This window comes from Coregonus clupeaformis, chromosome 29, assembly GCF_020615455.1.
Source record: "Coregonus clupeaformis isolate EN_2021a chromosome 29, ASM2061545v1, whole genome shotgun sequence".
Lineage (NCBI taxonomy): Eukaryota > Metazoa > Chordata > Actinopteri > Salmoniformes > Salmonidae > Coregonus > Coregonus clupeaformis.
In genome coordinates, this window is record NC_059220.1 from 26763064 (window position 1) to 26777781 (window position 14718).

General features: G+C 39.0%; 1 protein-coding gene across 1 annotated transcript; it reads left to right on the forward strand.

Annotated features, from left to right (window-relative positions):
• Window positions 1-1114: 1114 nt before the first annotated feature.
• LOC121544378 (adhesion G protein-coupled receptor G3) lies at window positions 1115-10029 on the forward strand. The gene is made up of 18 exons (XM_041854311.1): window positions 1115-1156; window positions 1504-1601; window positions 3499-3585; window positions 4228-4308; window positions 4435-4605; window positions 4999-5040; window positions 5190-5264; window positions 5413-5569; window positions 7008-7164; window positions 7317-7448; window positions 7600-7710; window positions 7812-7851; window positions 7981-8081; window positions 8183-8304; window positions 8438-8703; window positions 9139-9229; window positions 9328-9611; window positions 9815-10029. The coding sequence occupies exons 1-18, from the start codon at window positions 1137-1139 to the stop codon at window positions 9943-9945; spliced, it is 2166 nt and encodes a 721-aa protein (XP_041710245.1). The 5' UTR covers window positions 1115-1136; the 3' UTR covers window positions 9946-10029.
• Window positions 10030-14718: the final 4689 nt, after the last annotated feature.

Sequence of the window (14718 nt, forward strand, 5' to 3'; positions counted from 1 at the left end):
CACTTAACCCTAATTGCTCCTGTAAATCGCTCTGGATGAGTGTCTGCTAAATGACAAAAAAAATAAAACAACATTAGTCATTGCTCTATAGTCTGTCCTGACAGAAACTGACCAGTGCACAATACATTTGGTTTCAATATCATTTAAATTATTAAAGGATGTGATGTTAGTATCTTTGTAAAATATAAATAATCCCTCATTTTGTATTATTTCATTTAGAAACAATTGCATGCCATTAATTATTGTGTGCAATTAATGTAAACTGAAATGATTTAGTTTGACAAAGACTATTTTATTAAAGTGTTTAAAGTTATGCCTGTGAGCCAGTGGTGGATAAAGTACCCAATTATCATACTTGAGTAAAAGTAAAGATACCTTAATAGAAAATTACTCAAGTAAAAGTGAAAGTCACCCAGTGCAATACTACTTGAGTAAAAGTCTAAAAGTATTTGGTTTTAAATATACTTAAGTATCAAAAATAAAAGTATAAATAATTTAAAAGTGTAAAAGTATAAATAATTTGAAATAATTTTAAGTATATTTAAAAACAAATACTTTTAGACTTTTACTCAAGTTATATTTTACTGGGTGACTTTCACTTGAGTCATTTTCTATTAAGGTACTGTATCTTTACTTTTACTCAAGTATGACAATTGGGTACTTTTTCCACCACTGTCCTGTCCTGCTAAGCATTTGTATTTATATTTATTAAGGATCCTAATTAGCTGCTGCCAAGGCAGCATCTACTCTTCCTGGGATCCAAACACATTAAGGCACTTACATCCCACATTAAAAAATGTAACGCATATTATTATTTTTTTAAATGAATGAAGTGAAGGAAAAGTAAATGTTGTTCAAAATACAAATAGTAAAGTACAGATACCCCCAAAACTACTTAAGTAGTACTTTAAAGTATGTTACACCATTGAGTAGGCCTGTCAAACAAAATATTGAGTTGATGGACGGTCTATGTAAGTGCCTACTGAACATGTCACAGGAACACAATGGATGCTCAGAGGACATGAATGTGTCTCATTTGCAAGGTAAATCTACAGAGACACAATGTCAACAGTATATCACCTAGTGCTCATAGTTAACTGTAACAGGAGTTGAGAGTGCTAACAACATTTTCAGCCATGACTCTCTCATCAGATGGGTAAGAATCCTTGATTGGTCTTATAATTTCTGTTCCACCATTTTGCTGGCAATGACAATGACACTTTTTGTTCTAGAAAACAATATAAAAGATGATAGTTTGATAGTTGAAGAGTTTATTTCCAAAACGCTATATCCACCAATTTGTCACATTTGTGTTTTTTCATCAGAAATTATTGGTAATGGGTACCCTCATGTGTGTAAAATATTACTGTTCTCAGATGTTTTATTCATCGATTTTAAATGTGTTTATTTTGCAAAACGCTATACACTGAGTGTACAAAACATTAAGAACTCCTTCCTAATATTGAGTTGCATGCAATGATAGATGTTTTCTTGGCTTTACAGATTAAGGCTATCAATGGAAGGGAAACTTTGGGGATTTTGTTTGACCACAGCCATTCTGCTCTGTGGCATTGGCTGCCAATACAATTCAAGTGAACATCGTAAGTTACGTTTTCCCTTGTAATGTAAACAACACCAAAATCATTTGATTGAATACTACATTTTTTATGCTCATCAGTCACAAAGGCATTGCATTTGATATTTATTCTTAAAAAGTGAACATTTAATTTCAAGGGGCTTAAATCTGATGTATTGCTAGTGCATTTATATATATATATATATATATATATATATATATATATATATATATATATATATATATATATATATATAACAGTGGGGAAAAAAGTATTTAGTCAGCCACCAATTGTGCAAGTTCTCCCACTTAAAAATATGTGAGAGGCCTGTAATTTTCATCATAGGTACACGTCAACTATGCCAGACAAAATGAGGAAAAAAAATCCAGAAAATCACATTGTAGGATTTTTAATGAATTTATTTGCAAATTATGGTGGAAAATAAGTATTTGGTCACCTACAAACAAGCAAGATTTCTGGCTCTCACAGACCTGTAACTTCTTCTTTAAGAGGCTCCTCTTTCCTCCACTCGTTACCTGTATTAATGGCATCTGTTTGAACTTGTTATCAGTATAAAAGACACCTGTCCACAACCTCAAACAGTCACACTCCAAACTCCACAATGGCCAAGACCAAAGAGCTGTCAAAGGACACCAGAAACAAAATTCTAGACCTGCACCAGGCTGGGAAGACTGAGTCTGCAATAGGTAAGCAGCTTGGTTTGAAGAAATCAACTGTGGGAGCAATTATTAGGAAATGGAAGACATACAAGACCACTGATAATCTCCCTCGATCTGGGGCTCCACACAAGATCTCACCCCGTGGGGTCAAAATGATCATAAGAACGGTGAGCAAAAATCCCAGAACCACACGGGGGGACCTAGTGAATGACCTGCAGAGAGCTGGGACCAAAGTAACAAAGCCTACCATCAGTAACACACTACGCCACCAGGGACTCAAATCCTGCAGTGCCAGACGTGTCCCCCCTGCTTAAGCCAGTACATGTCCAGGCCCGTCTGAAGTTTGCTAGTGTGCATTTGGATGATCCAGAAGAGGATTGGGAGAATGTCATATGGTCAGATGAAACCAAAATATAACTTTTTGGTAAAAACTCAACTCGTCGTGTTTGGAGGACAAAGAATGCTGAGTTGCATCCAAAGAACACCATACCTACTGTGAAGCATGGGGGTGGAAACATCATGCTTTGGGGCTGTTTTTCTGCAAAGGGACCAGGACGACTGATCCGTGTAAAGGAAAGAATGAATGGGGCCATGTATCGTGAGATTTTGAGTGAAAACCTCCTTCCATCAGCAAGGGCATTGAAGATGAAATGTGGCTGGGTCTTTCAGCATGACAATGATCCCAAACACACCGCCCGGGCAACGAAGGAGTGGCTTCGTAAGAAGTATTTCAAGGTCATGGAGTGGCCTAGCCAGTCTCCAGATCTCAACCCCATAGAAAATCTTTGGAGGGAGTTGAAAGTCCGTGTTGCCCAGCGACAGCCCCAAAACATCACTGCTCTAGAGGAGATCTGCATGGAGGAATGGGCTAAAATACCAGCAACAGTGTGTGAAAACCTTGTGAAGACTTACAGAAAACGTTTGACCTATGTCATTGCCAACAAAGGGTATATAACAAAGTATTGAGAAACTTTTGTTATTGACCAAATACTTATTTTCCACCATAATTTGCAAATAAATTCATAAAAAATCCTACAATGTGATTTTCTGGATTTTTTTTCCTAATTTTGTCTGTCATAGTTGACGTGTACCTATGATGAAAATTACAGGCCTGGGGAGAACTTGCACAATTGGTGGCTGACTAAATACTTTTTTCCCCCACTGTATATGTTTTTTTTTACAACAAATTTCTATTAGATCTTGTCCTTAAATGTATGCATTAACCGGCATTGTATATCCAGGTCATACAGTACTGATAGTGGACGATGACACATATTCAGGAGTCATTAGGAATGGGAAAGGTTGTGCATCTCAGACTAACTGTTCAGGTACAGTATGATAACTAACTAGTTAGTGGAGAGGTGAAACATTGCCAAAATATAAGCACATATCAGTGCCACAGCTTAAGATATACATGGAGTATACAAAACATTAGGAACACCTTCCTAATGTTCAGTTGCACCCCCCCTTTTGCCCTCAGAACAGCCTATATTTGTTGGGGCATGGACCCTACAAGGTGTCGAAAGCGTTCCACAGGGATGCTGGCCCATATTGACTCCAATGCTTTCCACAGTTGTGTCAAGTTGACTGGATGTCCTTTGGGTGGTGGACCTTTCTTGATACACACAGGAAACTATTGAATGTGAAAAACCCAGCAGCGTTGCAGTTCTTGACACAAACCGGTGCGCCTGGCACCTTCTTCTATAACCCATTCAAAGGCACTTAAATATTTTGTCTTGCCCCTCTGAATGGCACACAAACACAATCATGTCTCAATTGTCTCAAGGCTTAAAAATCCTTCTTTAACCTGTCTCCTCCCCTTCATCTACACTGATTGAAGTGGATTTAACAAGTGACATCAATAAGGGATCATATCTTTGACCTGGATTCACCTGGTCAGTCTATGTCATGGAAAGAGCATAATGTTTCATAATGCTTTGTATACTCAGTGTACATTGCCTTCTTTCCAGATTGGATAGGGAATTGTACCTTACAGAAGGAAATCCTGTGGTTCTGCATCATATCCACTGGAGAGAACACAACAACATCAGGTAGTCTTACTTTCTGTAAAACCTTATGTCGATCTATAACCACTGTTACAGAGTCCAGTTATGGGTATTCAAAACATTCAAATTCATTTTATGAATACTTTGTTGTAATGCTGTATGTATCTTTAGAACAATGTCATCCAGGATTCCCCAACTGTACATTTGAAGTGAGGAAAGATGAACATTCACACATCATAACTCTGAGTAAAGATGTTGTCAACAAGAAAGAGCTCAACTTGTGGTTTCTACTGAGAAAGAACATCACGTGTAATCCATCACAGTTCTATCAAAATACCACAGGTAAAGTAGATGTAATAATTTTTATTCGTAACATATACTTTTATCAGAGATGTTTGGATAACATAGCCAAGCTACTGCAGCCATTGAGGTGTAGGCTACAGCACACTGTACTTTTGGGGCAGTTTCATGTTTTGCATTCAATAACTGTTATATAGTGCCCTCTGCTGGTACATGCTAGATCAAACATACAAGTTCTGTAATGCAGCCCTATGGTCAGCCTACAACTACTGTTAAACTATTAGTCCTAACCTTTCAACGGGTTGTACATTTCCATTTAATTCCCATCAAAATAATACATCTACAAACACTTACACGAATAACCATAACATTATCAATTAGGCAAAACATTACAGCATATACAGTATGTGTTTCAGTATTAATTGTGTGTTCCAGGGTCTGTTCATTTGACTGTAATGCCTGCCTGTATAAATGGAGGTACGTTTTCAGACGCATGCATATACTGCCATTCTTAGGGGCCCATATCATAAACAGCAGGAGAGATCTAACTGCATCATTTTATTTGTAACAGTTACTATTTTGATTTCAGTATGATTTAACCATGTGCTTTTGTAATTATCTAAAAGGTAATCAGACTACTCTGGTGAAGCCAGAAACCCTTTGTGGAAAGAATTCAACCTATGATGCAGATGCTTGCAGAAGTACAGTACATGCCAAACATTTATATACTGTCATAATGTTAAAATTAGTAATGATTTACTGTACTGTAGTTCTAATGAAGAAGTTCACACTAGACATTCAAATGTGGTCTGAGCAAAATGCATTGTTTTTGTTTTGATTGATTTGCAGATAAGACCCCAGATACATTCATTCTTAAGATCACTGCGAAGGTACCAAATAGTTGTCTAACATGTGACAACCCTGTTAAGAAGCCGGATACAAACATAGTTTTACCCGACTTCCAACAGGAAAGCTCAAGTGGGGTCATAAGTGCTGATTTGGCATCGTAAGTTTTTAGATGTAAGAAGCACATACAGTATACAATATATATACAAAAGTATGTGGACACCCCTTCAAATTAGTGGATTCGGCTATTTCAGCCACACTCGTTGCTGACAGGTGTATAAAATCAAGCACACAGCCATGCAATCTCTATAGACAAACATTGGCAGTAGAATGGCCTTACTGAAGAGCTCAGTTACTTTCAACTTGGCACCGTATGGCACCTTTCCAACAAGTCAGTTCATCACATTTCTGCCCTGCTAGAGCTGCCCTGGTCAACTATAAGTGCTGTTACTGTGAAGTGGAAACATCTAGGAGCAACAACGGCTCAGCAGCAAAGTGGTAGGCCACACAAGCTCACAGAACGGGACCGCCGAGTGCTGAAGCGAGTAGCGCATAAAAATTGTCTGTCCTCAGTTGCAATTCTCACTACCAAACTGCCTCTGGAAGCACAATAACTGTTTGCTGGGAATTTCATGAAATGGGTTTCCATGGCCGAGCAGCCGCACACAAGCCTAAGATCACCATGCTCAATGCCAAGCATCGGCTGGAGTGGTGTAAAGGTTGCCACCAATGGACTCGGGAGCAGTGGAAACACATTCTCTGGAGTGATGAATTACACGTCACCATCTGGCTGTCCGACGGACAAATCTGTGTTTGGCGGATGCCAGGAGAACACTACCTGACCCAATGCATAATGGCAACTGTAAAGTTTGGTGGAGGAGGAATAATGGTCTGGGGCTGTTTTTCATGGTTTGGGCTAGGCCCCTTAGTTCCAGTGAAGGGAAATCTTAATGGTACAGCACACAATAACATTCTACACGATTCTGTGCTTCCAACTTTGTGGCAACAGTTTGGGGAAGGCCCTTTCCTGTTTCAGCATGACAATGCCGCCATGCACAAAGCGAGGTCCATATAGAAATGGTTTGTCGAGATCGGTGTGGAAGAACTTGACCTGCCTGCACAGAGTCCTGACCTCAACCCTATCGAAAACCTTTGGAATGAATTGGAAAACCGACTGCGAGCCAGGCCTAATCGCCCAACATCAGTGCCCAACCTCACTAATGCTCTTGTGGCTGAATGGAAGCAAGTCCCCGCAGCAATGTTCCAACAACTAGTGGAAAGCCTTCCAAGAAGAGTGGAGGCTGTTATAGCAGCAAAGGGGGGACCAACTCCATATTAATGCCCATGATTTTGGAATGAGATGTTCGACGAGCAGGTGTCCACATACATTTGGTCATGTAGTGTATTAATACAGTAATACTAATAGTTTATGTGGCAACAAACATCTTCTGGTGGAGCTGATGTAATAGTGGTGGCAACAATCATGTTGGTTTTAGGGGATACAATTTAGGGGATATGATTTAGGTTCATCACATCAAAGTCTAGACCATGGCAAACTCTGATCTCATCTATATTTCAATGTTCTCTCACTATGACAGTGAGGCTATGAAAAATCTCTCCTTTTTGACTGAGCGGATTGGAAATTTCAGCACTGCAACCATTTCAATGGGCAAGGTTAAAGGATTCCTTAGTAGACTTCATAAAGAAGACCCCAAAGATATCAACTTTGGCTTTTCCCCTAACAAGAATCTGAGGGTAAGTACAGTAACTTTATTACTAGAGGTAGAACAATGATTACTAATAGTCCGTTAACTTATTATGAAAGGAACTGTTTTATTCTTAAACAAAATGCTGAGAACTGTACACAGATTGATGAAGATTGAAATTATAATTATTCTCCTTTGTAGATTGTTGAAGACAGGTATGCTCTGAAGAAAGATTTCAATCAATCTGTGCGTGTGTCCAAAGAAGCCTATGACATGGCACTCAATAAGAGCGGAACTTTTGTCGGGATTCTTGTCTTTCCCAGCATGTCCCAGGTAAACATGAAAATTACTTTGACTAAAAGTTACTTTTTAAAAGCAGTAATTTAATATACCGTACTGTTAAGCATAAGAGGTAATCATGTTACAAGTGACAGGTTACGTTACACTTTATCCTTCCAACATGTCTTCTCCTCACTCTTTCCAGGATGAAAAGAAGAGCATTGTTCTAAATGGTGAGGTAGTTGGAATAGACATGGGAGTCCACATAGCTAATCTCTCAGACACCATTGATATTGAGTACAGAAATATTGACAAGGTAAGAGAGACATTGCATCATGTTACTGGAACATATTTTGATTAGTAAGCCTATGCATGAAATAATTAAGGAGTTATGCATAAATTATATGTTTTACACAGGTGGGATTCAATGTCTTTTGCAATTCTTGGAATGGCAAAGGTATTTATCTTTCTTTCTGTACATTTTCAAACCATTTGGTTCTTTTAATGTATAGAACATTGATCATTTAAAAGCCAAACATTCAACAACTTCCAACAGAGAGGATTGTGGAATATTTTTCTCTTTTAGGAAAACTACCCAATTGGACCACAGATGGATGTCAAACCTTGGAGAGCAACAATAGCATAACGTGCCAATGCACTCATTTATCATTTTTTGCTATACTAATGGTGAGACGTCCTCTCCATCATCTCCTGTTTAAAGTTATGTTTCTGTGACACTTTTAATCACATCCATAAGCTTATTCACTTCTTATTGTGATCATACACAGTCACCTCCACCAAAGAACATCAGTGCCTCAGATGTGGCATCTCTAACCTACATTAGCTACATCGGCTGTGGATTTTCTATGTTCTTCTTGGGAATAGCTCTCTTCAAGCAGTTTGTGATAAGGTATTTTTCATTATTCAACACAACACCGTACAGTGTGAGTATGATGACCAGTAGAGCTCTATAGCAGGGCTGACGAGCTAATTGAGAATACTGATGCTGAAACAACAAACTCTTTTCTCTTCTGGTTTCACAGCAAAACCAAATCTAGCCAAGCCACCAAGATCCTTGTCAACCTCTTCTTGGCTATGTTGTTCCTGAACCTGACCTTTCTGACCAACGAGACCATTGCAGCCATGGGGAGCTATGTTGCATGTGTCATCATAGCAGCAGTCATGCACTACTCCATGTTGTCCACCTTCACCTGGTTCCTCATTGAGGCAGTCCACTTGTTCCTGCAGCTGAAGAAACTCAACGCTAACATCAAACATTATATGCTGAAGGTTTACGTTGTGGGATGGGGTGAGAACAAAGTAATATTTGGGTGTATTAGAATGCTCCTCAATGTACATTATTGATTGACACAACATACAGATGTACTATCTTAATTTGATTACTCTGTTGTCGCAGAGAATTGTCCTGCAAAGCAGGAAATGCAAACTTGTAGTGTATTCTAGGTTTAAAAAGGCTTTTAAAGTTTGTAATATCTACTTAAAAATGATACACTTGACTAATGAAAAATGTATCAACCCCTACAATAATGTCCATTCATTATAATCCACACAATATTTCACATTTCCTTGTTGCTGCAGGATTATTTTCCTACTGTGAGAAACTATTCAAATTAAAACAGTATATCTGTGCCTACGGTTTTATCTCCTCTGATTGCACTAAATCATACCAGTTACATCATGCATCTGGCATCAACCCAGTGTGAATGTTTCTCCTTTTCTCCAGTCCTTCCAGCTCTAGTGGTCATCGTCCTTCTGGGACTGGAAAAATATAAATTAATGTCCATAAAAACAGATGATGGGAATTCAGTGAAAATGTAAGTGGAAATTGGACTTTTGGAATTGTCTGTTCTTTGTCCTAAGGATATGATAATCAGAAACCATTTACCTCATCAACTGCTGAAATACATTTCAGGTGCTGGATCACTGACATCTACATCCATTATGGAGTCAACATCGGCTATTACGCCTGGGTGTTTGTCTGGACTTTGACCATCTTCATCATTGTAGTGAGACGGATCTTTTTCCTGAGGAAGACCAAGGCAGGCGAGGGCCAGAACGACCCAGCGTCCAAGAACACCCTGACCATCCTGGGGCTGCTCTTCCTGCTGGGCCTCACCTGGGGCTTTGCCTTCTTCAGCTTCGGACCCATGGTCATCCCATCCTACTACATCTTTAGCATACTCAACTCCTTCCAAGGTAGGCATCACTCAATAATGACTGGGGTTTAGTGTGTGGTTGTCCATGTATCATAGGGCCAGGACCTTTTGCCTAACCATGTGACCAGACCAGGTTAAACTTCCAGCTCTAGAGATTTTCCTGGTCAGGTCATGCTGTGTGTCATAGTTGATGTCTAAAGCCATTCCAGGACTGATAGTGACTGAGCTTCCATCTTTCTCCAGGCTTCTTCCTGTTCCTCTACTACTACAACACCAACAAGATTGTTGGTGATGACAGGAACTCTGTATTCACCAACCAGAGCACCTCTACTTCTTCAAACATCTATGACGTCACTCCCAGTCTCAATAAGTAGCTTAGATCGGGGCCGTTGGTGTATCTTACAACATTAGGTTTATAATTGCAATACACTGAGCACAACCAATCATGACAAAATCAGGAAGTTTTTAAGATGTTTAATACTCTATTTAATAAATGAAAAAGTATATATATATTTTTTAACTCTATTTCTATTTGCTTATCTTTGTGCAAGAATTACAATAATTACTTATTTCTGTAATTTAGTTGTTTATATATAGTTCTTAAAAAAAATAAACATATTGAAAAAGCTATCAATATCAATGTTGTTGTTACAGTATAGAATGTTACCAAAAGAATTTCGGTTTAAAGGGAAATTACAAAAATGTTCAACTTCATATTTATCATCTCCAGCACCACCCATCAACATAATGTGAAAATGGCACATTTCTATGTTTTGTAGTAAAAAAGATAGAGGAAGATAAGTGTTTCCAATGACATCATCAGTCAATTAGTAAACAATTAGTAGGTAATGCCTAATCATAATTGGTAAAAATCACATGATGCACACCGATGATGTCATTGGAAACACTTATCTTCCTCTATCTTTTTTACTACAAAACATAGAATTGTGCCATTTTCACATATGTTGATGTTGGGGTGGTGCTGGAGATGATGAATATGAAGTTAACATTTTTTGAAATGTCCCTTTAAGGTAATGAAATCTTAATTACTGTATAGTAAATCAGTAAATCAGTTTGACACAAGGGGGCAGTCTTGTCCAACTTTAGATCTTACTATAGCGTGAGAGCTGATCACCTACCTTCTCTCTCTCTCTCTCTCTCTCTCTCTCTCTCTCTCTCTCTCTCTCTCTCTCTCTCTCTCTGTATCTAAGTCTTCAGGGGTCTTGAATTCTGAATGAGCTCTCTGATAGGTGACCACCTCCGTGAAAAGGGGGCATGGTATCGGCTGAAACAAAGACAGAGAGAGTATTCTTTAGGGAGTGATTTGTGTGAATGAATCTTATATGTGTTATTCCAGCCAGCACAAATCAAATCAAGGTTTATTGGTCACGTGCACACCGTACAGTGAAATGTTTGCTTGCTAACTCTCCTCAACAATGCAGTTCAATAACAATAACAATATCAATCAAAAATAACAAGTAGTAATAAAAAGTTGAAGGAATTAATCAATAAAAACGTGTATGAGTAGAATGAACATACTAGAATATACAGTATGATTGATTTATCAAAATCAAGACTGTTTTATACAAGTAGTAAAGCAAGCTTAAATAAATAGTAATAATAAATAGTAACAGCAGTGGTGAATGTGTGTGTGTAAAACATTGAGGAAAGGCAGTGATTCACTCTGACTAGGCTAAATGAGAGACATCCAAAACCAAGGCATGCTTCAATCACTTGTTTCAATAAACAACAATATGGACATCAAGAAAAACATGACCCTTCTATGAGTGATGTGGTTGACAAGTGGTCACCACCAGTGATGCGAACTTAGCAATTTTGTTGCTAGATTTAGCAACTTTTCAGACTACCCTGGCAACTTTCTTTTCAAACAGCACCTAGCAACAAATTCAGCTACTTTTAAAAATGTATTTGGAACTTTTAGCAACTTTTGAAAAGTGACTCAAATGCTAAAATGCACGCATGTTCCCTCTAAATGACACAGTCACAACACACGTGCCTGGCTGCAAACGTGCATTGTGAGCGACGTCACCAGCAGGCGATCAGCTCGTGCACAGGCAGCAGCAGGCCAGCCAAGCAGCACAACAACCTGGAGAGAGCTGGAGAGAGATGCCTAGCGCACACATCATTATTTGAGTTAAGTTTCTTGTTCAATAAGATAGCATATATACCTTGTTATTAGCTTGTACCTATAATTGTTGATCAGTTAGGTAGCATGTTAACTAACTACCAATACACTGCTTAAAACTATAATTGTTCAGAATGTGTAGGTTTACTAGTTAATAAGAAAATAAATAAAATGTAATTGTTCAATAATGTGTAATGTGTAATTGTTCAATAATTTAATATGTTGTGTTTAAAAATAAAAATATCTGATCATATAAAATGTGTTGTGTTTATATTACTTTTACAAATAAAAATATGTGATAATAAATAAACAAATCTAAACTAACAAATGTCAAATCATATTTGTCGCCGAGACGCCAGTCAATTTGAGTAACGTTATTGTGTATTCTGCGTAATGACGCAGTTTTACGTTATGACGTCATCACGCAATGACATCACAACGTCATTTAGCAACTTTTAGCAACAAATCGATCTGCCTCTAGCAACTTCCCCTGAAAATTAGTTGGCAACACTGGTCACCACACACCAAAAGGAGGAACATGCAGTCTCACAGAGGATGAAAAGGCCTTTCTGTAACTGCAGAGATAAAGTACCGCTTAGAGGGCTGCGCTAGCGCTTCGCGTGCCTGGAGAAAATGACCCAGTGCCTAGAGAGAGCTGTATCCACTGAGTGGGGGTTTTAGCAGGCTAACCAGGAATGATCTCATGGTTACCTATAGTGATTAGCAGCCTGAAGGCAAGCCATTATACTGTTATCTTTCTCCTCAGTTTGTCTGCATTCCTGTAAGATCAGAGTGTGCAGTAACTTACATTTTGTATTGAGTACAGACAGACAAACTTGGTTTAGTGGTACAAAGCAAAAAAGGAAGAATTGCCGTAATGTATAAGTTGACTACTATATTGCAATCTATCTTCACTTTTACAATATTTTCTACTCTTCCTTTCTACAGTATTTGCCTCCACCATCCTTGAATGCATCTGTTACATTCTTCTAGCCTTGAAATCACAAGATCCGGCCTCATAAGGGGTGGCTTGTCTATGCTGAAACCATACAGGATCGTTTCAATGGCGTCTGCCCGCTGATACAATTAGTTGGCACAGTGGTCTGTGTGTGACCAGGTTCTGCTAAACTGACATTTGTGAGCATTGTTCCTGGAATGTGTGGGCCAGGACAGGATCTTACAGATGTGAAACTGTTTTTGTGAATCAAACTGACATTTGATGTGGCATCACTGGCATGCACTGAATCAGATCAGGAAGTAGTTGGGAGCGAGCACTCTGTGGATATTCCTGTTGTGCAATTCCACTCATAGTGATGATTTTTTTAGTCACAGTACTATCCTCAGTGGAAGCGTCACAGTACTATCCTCATAGTCCCACTTAACTAACACAGAACCTTGAGTGGAAGAGAACAAGCAGGAGTTTGTGGAACGAAATCCAGAGAGGCAACCTTGTTCATTTATCTAGAACTGATGAATCTTCCAAATTAGTTGGTGTGCCAGCCAAAAACTATAGGGTAATTACTGCATACATGTTTGATTAGGTATTGCTCAGAAAGGCCTCCTACATACAGCTACAACACAGCCTGACTCTGAGGTGAGCCTGGCCCTGCATGTGTCTGCCTCTCTGGCCTTGCAACATACAGTACTCTGTGGAGAGGCATCCTGCTGCACTCTGAAGCAGCTCAAATAAAATCACAATGTCAAATCAAATCAAATTTGTGCTGCACATTAGTCATGGTGGCTTCAAATACAAAATCACATTTTCCACAACAATGTTGAGGAACTCTGAAGAAACTCAACATAATGATTTATTTGTATTTATTTTCTCTATTTTCTCTCTATCTGTGTTTATCGAAATGTCTGTCTTAAAATGTGGCAGTTAATGATTAACTCTCTAGTATATTGACTTGGACCAATAAGGGCTGATTTCTGTTTTTTGCTATTGTATGTAAATCCCTGCTGAGGCTACATTTCAGAACAATCTGACAGATGTTCTAGTGCCTGAACATATGGCTTGTGAGAGAGAAACAGACAAACAGACAGAGAAACAGACAAACAGACAGAGAAACAGACAAACAGACAGACAGAGAAACAGACAGACAGACAGAGAAACAAACAGACAGACAGACAGAGAAACAGACAGACAGACAGAGAAACAGACAGAGAAACAGACAGACAGACAGACAGACAGAGAAACAGACAGATAAACAGACAGACAGACAGAGAAACAGACAAACAGACAGAGAAACAGACAGACAGACAGAGAAACAGACAAACAGACAGACAGAGAAACAGACAGACAGACAGAGAAACAGACAGACAGACAGACAGAGAAACAGACAGACAGACAGCGAAATAGACAGACAGAGAAACAGACAGACAGACAGAGAAACAGACAGACAGACAGACAGACAGACAGACAGACAGACAGACAGACAGACAGACAGACAGACAGACAGACAGACAGACAGACAGACAGACAGACAGGCATACAGATAAACAGACAGACAGGGAGAGAAACAGACAGACAGACAGACAGACAGACAGAGAAACAGACAGACAGACAGAGAAACAGACAGACAGACAGAGAAACAGACAGACAGACAGAGAAACAGACAGACAGACATACAGAGAAACAGACAGATAAACAGACAGACAGAGAGAGAAACAGACAGACAGACAGAGAAACAGACAGACAGACAGAGAGAGAAACAGACAGACAGACAGACAGACAGACAGAGAAACAGACAGACAGACAGACAGACAGACAGACAGACAGACAGACAGACAGACAGAGAAACAGACAGACAGAGAAACAGACAAACAGACAGAGAAACAGACAAACAGACAGAGAAACAGACAAACAGACAGACAGAGAAACAGACAAACAGACAGAGAAACAGACAGACAGACAGAGAAACAGACAGACAGACAGACAGAGAAACAGACAGACAGAGAAACAGACAGACAGACAGAGAAACAGACAGACAGACAGCGAAAT

Coding starts and splice junctions, on each gene's coding strand:
- LOC121544378 (XM_041854311.1), top strand. CDS start 1,137: ATGACTCTCTCATCAGATGG. Junction 7,165..7,316: donor CCCCTAACAAGAATCTGAGG/GTAAGTACAGTA, acceptor TCTCCTTTGTAG/ATTGTTGAAGACAGGTATGC. Junction 7,711..7,811: donor AGTACAGAAATATTGACAAG/GTAAGAGAGACA, acceptor TGTTTTACACAG/GTGGGATTCAATGTCTTTTG.